Source organism: Sitophilus oryzae, unplaced genomic scaffold (assembly GCF_002938485.1).
Source record: "Sitophilus oryzae breed Bouriz unplaced genomic scaffold, Soryzae_2.0 scaffold_1588_pilon_pilon, whole genome shotgun sequence".
In the NCBI taxonomy this organism is placed as follows: domain Eukaryota; kingdom Metazoa; phylum Arthropoda; class Insecta; order Coleoptera; family Curculionidae; genus Sitophilus; species Sitophilus oryzae.
In genome coordinates, this window is record NW_022146267.1 from 653,974 (window position 1) to 664,957 (window position 10,984).

Below are 10,984 nucleotides of genomic sequence, written 5' to 3' on the forward strand. Positions count from 1 at the left end.
AACACGTATATTTTATTTTGTTGTTTTACATATTTTAAGATTTTTAAAATTTATACAGGGTGTTTCATAAAATATGACCATTGAGTAATCACGATTCTGCTTAAACTGCTTGACGTTTAAAGTTTTTGGCAAACGGATTGACTGTGGGGTGTAGAGGTTCGATAAGAAGGGATTTTTTGAAACTCGAATTCTAAGGGGGTGAAACCACCCCTCAAATATTAGAATATTTTTTATTTAAAAACCGGTGAGTTTTTCGGAAAAACTCTTAAACACGTATATATTATTTTGTTGTTTTACATATTTTAAGATTTTTAAAAATTTATACAGGGTGTTTCATAAAATATGACCATTGAGTAATCACGATTCTGCTTAAACTGCTTGACGTTTAAAGCTGATTTTTGGCAAACGGATTGACTGTGGGGTGTAGAGGTTCGATAAGGAGGGGTTTCTCAAATCTCAAATTCCAAGAGGGTGAAAACGCCCCTCAAATATTACAATATTTGTTATTTAAAAAACGGTTAGTCTTTCGGGAAAACGCTTGGACACGCATAGTTTATTTTGTTTTTTTTACATATTTTGAAATTTTTTAAAAAATCATACAGGGTGTTGCAAAAAGTGGGGTAAATTGATTAACCACCTGCTTGATGCAAAAAGATTATTTTTGGCAAACGGATTTTTCGAAAGTCAAATTCCAACGAGTTGAAACTACCTCTCAAATATTACCAAGTTATACAGGGTGTAGAGGTTCGATAAGATGGGAGTTAAGTGCAAATATTTTCAGGGGTTGTATATTTTGACCCCAGGAACACGTCTATGAGTTTTTTTTCGCAAAAAAAAGATGTTGAAAATCGTGCATTTTCTTTTAAATTTCCCTGTATACTTTTCGAAAACTTTTTAGAATTGCCTGTTCACCGCAAATTTTCCCGCGGTATAAATTCTTAATCTCTGATATTACCATAGTTACACCTTTACTCTATGGTTACGGCACTAAAATGGATGCAAATACAGAAAAAATCCGGTGGCTTTCAAAATTTTTCAAAAAAAAAATCAATTTTTTTAAAATTTTCAAACTTAAATAACTCGGTTATTTTGGCCTTATTTAAAAAATGGTAAAGAGAAATATGTTTCTTTTGTCGAGATCTACCAGCCCTGAAAATATTTGCACTTATTTAAGACTCACCCTGTATAATAATATCGCCATATTGTTTTTTATCATGATGACATAAATGTGAGAAAATTTTATCCAGTTTGTATGTTAATGGAAATTCTTGCTTTGCTTTATCATCACCATTACAATGATTAATTCGACGCGAACGAAGTCGCGGGTACACCCTAGTAACTTATAAAACGACAGAATATTTTACCAAACGGTTCTTTACAATTTACATTAAACAAACTAAAACTTATAAAAATAATATCACTATACATACAATTTTAAGTTATTTTAGAAAATGTTCAAAAAATATACCGCATACAATCTAAAATGGATAGGTCAATTGATCGAGGAGTCTACATAATAATGATATAAATAATTTTTAACATTTCTTTCAGAGATGTGATTATCTTCAATTTTTTTTTGAAAACTTTTTGTCTAAAATATATTATAATGGAATTAGGGACAATTTTTAGAATAGGCAAAATTTGTTTTTTTTTCGAAATATCTAGTAAGCCATGAACTTTTTCAAAATTCTGAAAGGCGCGCTTAATATTTATGACCCCACGAAACTGTAATTCTTTCCCTATTTAATCGACTCTCTATCTCCAATAGTTTCCGAGATACCCATAGAGAACATCGTAGAAAACTCACCCTGTACACCAGGCTGTATACAGGAAGTAAGTATGTTGGAAAGTAACATTATAGTTGTAAAAGTCTGAAATCTCCTTTGATAATTGATCCTGATTTCTGTCTCTTGGTCTCGGGTACCTGTCACTGCCCGAATTTCGACATATCGACTGATTAACGATCCGAACGAATTTCTAATAAAGGAAATTAGCGTTAAATTAACCAAACCGCGCTCGTATATTCACCGGTCTCGATCTATTCGAGTCAACGAGACTATAATAAATTATTCTCACCGGTTTAATTGATCTTTCTAAATACGATGGCAAAAAGAAAACGACGCAACTTCACACATACTGAGACGCCGAGCGGCATAAGAGGACAAAATCGCAATCAATCAACCGGGCGCGCTATGCAATGTCCTAAAATTAATGATACGTTCCGATTTAATAAAGTCCGAGTTGCGTCACTTTGGCAGCTAGCGAGAGCGGCGCGAAATTAACTGATTCAAATGAAGCAGGGGGTGATTTATAGGTTTCGGGCTTCGACAGTGCGCTTAGTTGCGGTCCGTGACGAAACGCTGAATAACCCCGTAACAATACCTGATCGCGCGCAATTACTATACTTCTGAAGGGAAAACACTCTCCGGGATATCTGTTGAAAAAATCAATTATTTTCTCTTGTGGCTCGATTAGCGTGTTTTTCTTCTATACCTATCCATATTTTCAAAATCACAGCAAGTCGAACAACTAATTTTGAAACAAACTTTTACTCGCGAATGCTAGCATTCAAATTCTCTTTGCCTTTTGATTATCTTTTAGCAGCTGCCCGTAACTTACTATTCGGAATTAAGGTTAGAGCTAGTAGTGGGAACTATCGAATGAATACTATCGAAACATTCGATAGTTGCAATTCATTCGAATAATTCGATAGCTAGTAAGAAAACATTCGTTGAAAACTATTCGAATAAAAATTATCGAATAGATGCGTCATCTGCCTTGAATTATTGTATTCTAGTAATTCGGCAGCAAAAACCATTCATTTATAAAATTCATTCATTTATGAAATTCATTTATTCGTCAGGATCGATTATAATAAAATATTAACTGGATTTTAGTTGTCGCCCGGCGACGTAGGTTTCTTTCCGAGAAACCCGACAGCGGTCGGTGGCAATACTATGAAAGAAGCCGGCATCTTTGATTTTTTGGGGAGTCATATAAAGATAAGGACACATTATTTTTTTTATTGAGGTGCTAGTATTTACACAGAAAATACATTATTAAGGGCGCTGTTGCCATATATTGGTATTAGTTGATATTAGCAAAAAATGTTATTGTTTGGCTTTAGTTAGTTAGGGATAGTATGTCTATATATTTTGCATTTTTTTTATTAATATTCTGTTGTTACATTCTGCAATAATACTTGTTATTTTGGATGTAGGAAAATGATTTTTAATGTTTTTAAGCAAAGACTGATTTAATAAAAATAATAATAACAGTAATAATTTGTTATACCTATTAACAACAAAATTTAAAATAATTTAATATAAACATTTTTTACGTAGTAGCAAAATATAAACAACAAATTAGATGTCAAAATTATTTATATTAGATCCTATTTAAAAATAATATAGTCTTTAACTTTTTTGGCAACGTTGATTTATTAAATAATAATAATTACAGAACTAATTCGTTATATTAACAACAAACTTTCAAATCATGAAATATAAACATTTATTAATTTTCTAAGCAGTATGCAGTGTAATGGAAGGAAAATATAAATAAAAAATTAGAAATCAAAATTATTTATATTAGGTACTTTATATTACTATTTAAAAATAATATTTACATTTACTTTAAAAAATAAATGAAATATTTCTTCGCAAAAAACTACATGTAAGAGAATTAGCATAAACAAAATACAAACATCGTTAACATTTTTTTTTTAAATTGGCACGTGTAAAACTTTCAATTTAATTTTTTCACCCCATAGTTTGAGTTCGATAACCATTTACTTAACCACATTACTTAAATATGATTATTAAGTTCAACTAATTCATATTATTAAAACATCTAAAATACAAATAATATGTATTTTTAAAATTAATTCTAAGTTCATCTCATCTCTCTTAAAAATTGCTACTTCTCAAAAGTTCCCATTAAAAAATAGACCATATACCATATAAAATAAAATAATTGAAAGATCGGGCTACGGAAAATCACACAAATTTTCGGAAAAATTTTGACACCTGCACACGCACACAATCGTCAATTAAAAAAACTACTATTTTAGTATTTTAAATATTTTAATAAACGCAAAAATAGCACAGTATTTATAAGGCGAAGTTATACAAATTTGGAAGAACTAATAATGCCACTGACGCACACAAAAATCAAACGAATACTAAATTTCATTTATCAAAAGCATTCGATAGTCGTGGCTCAACGATAACCATTTAGTCGCACGGCGAGGTTGTCACATATGCTTTAGTATACAAATGAATGAATGATTTTATTCGAATAAAACCATTCGATAGTTGAAATCATTCATTCAGTAACCATTCGATAGTTTAATTCATTCGATAGTTCCCATCGCTAGTTAGAGCAGCTAACTGAAATTTGACTTGGGACATTACATTTTAAAATCAGGATATTTAAAATAAATTGGTTTTAGAATTAAAAGAAAACTAAGTAAATAAAAAAAATCACGAAAAAAATGTTGAAACCAAAACAATCAAAACTCATTCGTGCAAATTTTTGGCGATCCATACTCAGTTACCTAGTTGCGGCTAGACGCTTCATGTTTTTGAGCTTAAGTATAATGGTAAATAATTTAATTTTAGTGTTTCTCAATTGCTATCGTTTTCTTGTAATTTTAAGACTAGTAAAGCAGCTTAAATATGGAGCATGGAGGTGATTCAATGTTCTTAAACGTTTTAAGAAGTTCCAACTTCCTCTAACGGCCTTCCTATGGTACAATAGAAAAACTTTTACTGACAACTTTTAATAAATGTTACTAGGGACTGCTAACAATTACTAGTAAAAGTCTAAATATATTTCTTATCTTAATATATTTAAACTACCACATTCACTGGCCCAATGCGTAATTAACATTTCCTAGTGATCACTGTAACATATATATGTCTTAGTTTGAATGTGGTAGACTATGGTTCAGTATTAAACTAAAATAGTTTCGGACTTTCATTGTCTTTATTTATTTTGTGTTACTAAATCTTAACATAAACTGGTTATTCACAGTAATTTCTGCCATATTCTCTTATTGTTCCAGGTGATTCCAGGAATGGCGACAATTCGTTAGTGGTAAGCATGGAGATCAACGGCATCACATATCAAGGGGTCCTGTTCGCGCAGAGCTCCCAGGCAAGCTCTCACGCAGCGATAGCTTCCTAAGTTACTTAATATATTTGAATATGTGTGAATCAGTGGACGATTTTTTATATTTATTTTAGTTCTCTATGTTTTTTACATAAAATAGTGCGAGTGTTGATATTTTTAAATTAATTATAAACTGAAGATCCTAAGTCAATCCTTAATAGTAAATTAAACATTAAAAGAATATTATGGTTTATAAATATATGTCACACTATAGGGTGTCCGTTATGTACAAAGTTGATCATTTCTCCCACAACGCCCTCTATATTTTTAGTTTACTGTTTAAACAATTAACAGACCATTGCGAACCCTTAATATTCACAATAAACCTTGCCCCAAAGACGGGCTAAAAAACTTTTTGCAAATATTTTTTTTCTCTTGATCTTGTTCTCTCGCAGCCATGATAATCAGCAATTATCTTACAATTTTTCGATAAACCTACTCCTTCAAAAGTTATTCGTACCATTTAAGTACAGCTGATCTATTTTAATAAACATTGTTTATTAAAATAGATCAGCAATACTTGTAAATACTGGTAAAGATGCCCTACTAATTAATTTACTAAAAAGAAACTTTTTTAATCATGCCTACTGAATATAAAATAAAATGTTCCGAAAGCGCTCACTGGTTGCTGCTTTGCAAGTCATTAATACCGACCAAATGGGCATAATGCATGCTTTTCGAATCCCTGCAAGGACTTTGAGACGTAGGGAGGCAAACAACAACACAGAAAAAGCAAGCATAGGGCCATCCTCAACTTTTGGATATTGGTTAAAAAAATAAAAAATAACCTTAGATATTTAACCAATATGTATATGTATTTTTTTGCGGGGCATTTCTCCCATGTTGGAAGGCCATCTCTCCCGCAACGTAGGGAGAGATGGCCAATTTTCTATTTTTTTATTGTTCTCTTACTATTATAATATATATTATAGTAAGTATATACTTACTTATTATATTACTATCTTAGTTCTATTATGAATTATTATTAAAGATAGTTTAGGATTGCATCAGTAGTTTCATTGAAAATTAACTACCAATATGTATTATTAGCCCCAAAAGAAAAGTGGGGCATCTCTACCGGACTTACCGTAAGGGTTTACAATGGTCTGTTATTGTTTTTTAGACAATAAACTAAAAATTTAGAGGGCGCCTTAAGACGCGATCAACTCTGTAAATAAGGGACACCCTAATGCCACCCTAATATTCAGTATGACTTCCAATTTCCAATGATTTTTTTCTAGATTCTACAATAAGTACCCAGCTGAAAAAATTAAACTATTTATAGTAAAATTAGAACCTTTACGTCACATTAAATTTCTGCTGGCAGAAATAATATTTACCAAACAAAAAAAAGGTATTTTTCTTTTTACCTTTCTGATACTATTCAAAAAGTATATTTTTTCTATTATATCGACTTTCCCAAAAACAGATTTATATTTGAAACCAAACAAGTGATTACTTATTACGGTTTTCTGATACCTGAAGTTATGAAAGTAATCATTTTTCAAGATAATTTTAAAGAAATGCCGTACCAATTTTCAAAGCATCATAAATATTAAAATTAAAAGTCTAAAATTGACTTATAGGATCTTCATTTTTCGTATGTTACTCTCTTCTAATGTTTAAAATTGTGATTTTCAGCTGTTAACATTAACAGCTGTAGGCCAGTTTGTGTAATGTTTTTGTAAATACCAAAATGTAAGGAAATAAATTGTTTCAGTCTTCTGCAAAGGAAAATTGTACATTAGACATTAGAAATAAGGTACTTTAGTGGGTTTGTAATACGGAACGTAGACAAAGTTGCTCTAGGTATGACTGCATTGTAAAAATTTTCGAATATAAAGACAATACAAATAAGTTTTGCATAGTTTTGACCATGTATGATTTTTTTTTCTGTTTACCTATACTAAAATGTAATTTATATTTTTATATTAATATACAGGGTGATCCTCGCTGACCTTGTATTAGAAGTTTCTAGAGAACTTTTAAGACATATAAGAATCTCGAGTCATCATATTAATTCGAGTGTCAAATATTATGAACATTAATACTTCCCAAGTAGCATTTTCACGACTTGCGACCACATGTTTACTAAACACAACGTTGGATTAGTTACAAAAAATAGTTAGCTCCCTACCTTGGGTATTAATATAAATTTAAACGTTTTTATAACGTTGTGCCGACGTTGGATTAGTACTACAGCAAAGTAGGAAGCTTCTGCGACGTCGAATAAACGTTGTCTTGTAACCTTTTTTGCTTAAGTGATCTTTAGGTGATTCGGACAACGTAGTTACAACGTTAAACAATATAGAGTTTTCCGACGTCAGTTTCAGGACCTATTCCAACGTTATGCAAACGTCGTCTGTTTTACTAATTCCAACGTTGTTTAGATTTCCTTATTCTTACGTTGGTAGGACGTCGAGTCACTACCTTTTTGCAACTGTATTGAACCATAACCTTAAATATTAAATTTTCACTTCATTGTTCTGTTCAGTCAGACAGTTCATTGCTGTTTTTATAAAAAAAAACTTAATTAAAATGGGACATAAGAAAGGTACATATAAAACTAAATTTAAATATACATCGACATATATTACCGATAGTTTATCCACTCCCTCGTTTATTTATATTATAGAGGGCGGCACAAGCTAGACTCTAGGATGACTATTAGGCAATCTTGCGACTAGTATACTACCTGTTAAGGCCGAACTGCGACTTTATTAGTCCAGTATGCGACTACTCGAACTACTCCATCTTAATCTCCAAAACAACAAAGTGAAAGCCGCCATGTTGTTAAATAAGAAAATGTTTCGTTCCTATAATAGCAATTCCTGCTTTTTGAATACATTAACTTGAATTATTTGACCCTAAAAAACACGCGCGGAAACAATTTTTTTGACTGCGAATAAATTATTCTCATTTTACTAAAAAAAAAATTCAAGAAAATTTTTAAAACTTCTTTAATTTTAAGGCCCATTAGTATTTTTCAAAGTAGAAACAATACATTTATCAATAAAGTTGTTTGCGTTTAACTTTTTTGCCTTGGGTAACGAGTTACAGAGTCGGTTAAAGTGATGAAGTTATCTTCAAACATCCTCCACATTTAAATACTTTTGTTTTGTTTTCCTTTACTGCCATCTGACATATGTCTCTAACTAAATCATAAAAATAATATTTTTACTATAATTATCCCAATTTAGGATAAAACGCGACTTAGACGCCATATTAGTTTTGTATTTCTGTGAATTAGGATTTTAAACAACGTTGCAGTTTGTACTAAATTAGGCTTCTAGCCAACGTCGGTATCCAACGTCGTTTCGACCCAAAAATTATTCTCCAAACTAGTGCAGACTAGGGTTGGCACGAGGTTGTGCCGACGTTGCGCCCCGACGTTTGGTCGCGTGATACAACGTTGTCCCGACGTCCAAATGCTGCTTGGGTTATAATATAATAAACAAATAATTATTCTCGAACTGAGGTTATTATTTATATAATTTTCTGTTTTCGACAGACGATGACAGAAAAAAGGTAGATGACGTCCATACCAATCCATTTATTTCACTAAAAAAAGTTTCTAATATTTTTTAAGTTAACTATGGATGGGTTTATACCGGGTGTTGCATCGTCGGACGGGACATAGGAAATCCCATGTAAATTTTAATAGGGTCAATTATTGGCTTCCCTAATTATTTTAGAGAATAATTCTATTTAGGTTTATTGAAGAGCACTAAAACCCACATTCAAAAGAATAACTTTTGATATTTTTGATTAGCTCGTTTACGAGGTATCGCCGATTTCTTTTTAAATATTTCTCCTTTGTTATGGCCCTGTATTTACTTATGACCACCAGTCAAGGTAAAAGATAACTGTCAAATGAAGTTGTCATTTCAGAAATTTACCTATTTAGTGCTTTATTATTATTGAAAACTCATTCCTACATCGGAAATCTTAAAGATGTATTTATAAATACAAATTAATATGAATTAAAGTAAAATAAAGTGATCAATTACAAGGTTAATTATAGTATTATTACAGTATTCAATAACTTATTAATTTAGGTACTATTAAATGACAACATCATTTGACAGTTATCTTTTACCTTGACTGGTGCTCATAAGTAAATACAGGGCCATAAGAAAGGAGAAATATTTAAAAAGAAATCGGCGATAACTCGTAAACGGGCTAATCAAAAATATCTAAAATTATTCTTTTGCCATGTGGGTTTTAGTGCTCTTCAATAAACCTAAATAGAATTATTCTCTAAAATAATTAGGGAAGCCAATAATTGACCCCATTAAAATTTACATGGGATTTCCTATGTCCCGCTCGACGATGCAACACCCGGTATATAAAACCGTCATGGCGTCGTTTATTGTTATTTTTAACCAGTTTTATTGGTTTATTTCAAAAATGACAGATCATATTTCAATATTATTGGTTTGAGGGAACGATGAACGACAAACGGACGCCGATGCGTATGAACCAATGAATAAAAAATAAAAAGGAAGGAGGCTTTCTATATTTCACCTACAGAAGAAACAGGGACGGAAGTCGCCATATTGGAAAACTTCTGATGACTACAGCAGAATTTGTGATATTAGGCGTCATTTTTGTGTTGTAACGAATGAGTCATCAACTGGTCATCAGCGATAATTTTAGCAATTTTTAATAGTTTGTGTGCAGTGAACTTTGTATAAACTTTATTACAATGGTGATTAGATGTTCAGCTTTCAAATGTAAAAGCCGCATAGCGATAAGAAAGAGCCAGGAGTTACGTTTCATAGGTAAATAAACAATCCACTCCACCTTTTTAGCGTTTTCTTAGTTTTCTTATTGAATATTACATGTACTTGATATGTGCTATACTTTGATACTAGTTTTGTACCTTTTATTAACATTTTAATACATTTTTTTCATAACTAATCAGTATGATACCACCGTATACACCATAGGCGTAGTCAGAACATTTATCAAAAATATAAATATCCCTTCAACCGGCTATGTTAAGAAAAATATATGCCACGACACTGTTTGGAAGAATGGTAACAGTTTGGTGTCGGGTGCTATTTGTCCTTGTATTCTTTATTCATTGGTCCTTGGGTATTCATTTAAAATATAAAAGTTGCTGCCAACTTCTCGTACTTGGAACGAACTAAGGAACTTAATTGTGAAACATTGATGTACAAAAAAGCTCCAATCAATATTTCAATTCTCTAGAAAATTCTAATGGAAACCAAGTCAACCAGGAACACCCTATATATAATATTACTTAGGACTGGTACAGGGTCGTGCAACCAAAATGAGGTGAACTCTTTTCTATTATGTATTTTCCCAAAAATTTCATTCAAACTATTTGTAGCTTTATTTGACAGGTACTGAAAATGTAGTTTTGCATTTTTTGTCATCAATACGAAGTATAAAATTAGGTGGTGTATAATATGCAGTTTTTTAAATAATAAAAGTATTAAAGGGTTAGATACAATTATTATCAATCTTATTTTGGTTGCACCACATCCAGCATGGACATTTTTTAGTCTCAAGTTTTAATAGTTTTATTGGACCTATAGCTATAGTGTTTTATGTTTTGTCCAAATGAAAATGATTGATTTTATTACAATGTAGTCATGCGTCTGTCAACTTTGTCCGAGTCTAGTGTTGTTTAGTGTATGTTCAAAGATATAATAGTGATTATAGAGGCATCTGTATCATTGTTGAATATGTTCTAGCAGTACATTTGTGAACAATCACTTAATTGTCTACTTAAATCTAGTAACAGTATTGTAGTGTCATTTTGTATTATTTTTTTGTT

The 10,984-nt window shown here is 31.3% G+C and overlaps 1 protein-coding gene across 4 annotated transcripts in view; it reads left to right on the top strand.

Moving 5' to 3' along the window:
• Positions 1–5,657, top strand: part of LOC115879810 (protein dead ringer) — a 433,611-nt gene extending 427,954 nt beyond the window's left edge. For all 4 annotated transcript variants that reach the window (XM_030896811.1, XM_030896813.1, XM_030896812.1 and 1 more), the window contains exon 9: positions 5,069–5,657. In XM_030896811.1, the coding sequence (XP_030752671.1) occupies positions 5,069–5,190 (122 nt within the window). In that variant the 3' untranslated portion in view covers positions 5,191–5,657. The remainder of the gene's footprint in view (positions 1–5,068) is intronic.
• Positions 5,658–10,984: the final 5,327 nt, after the last annotated feature.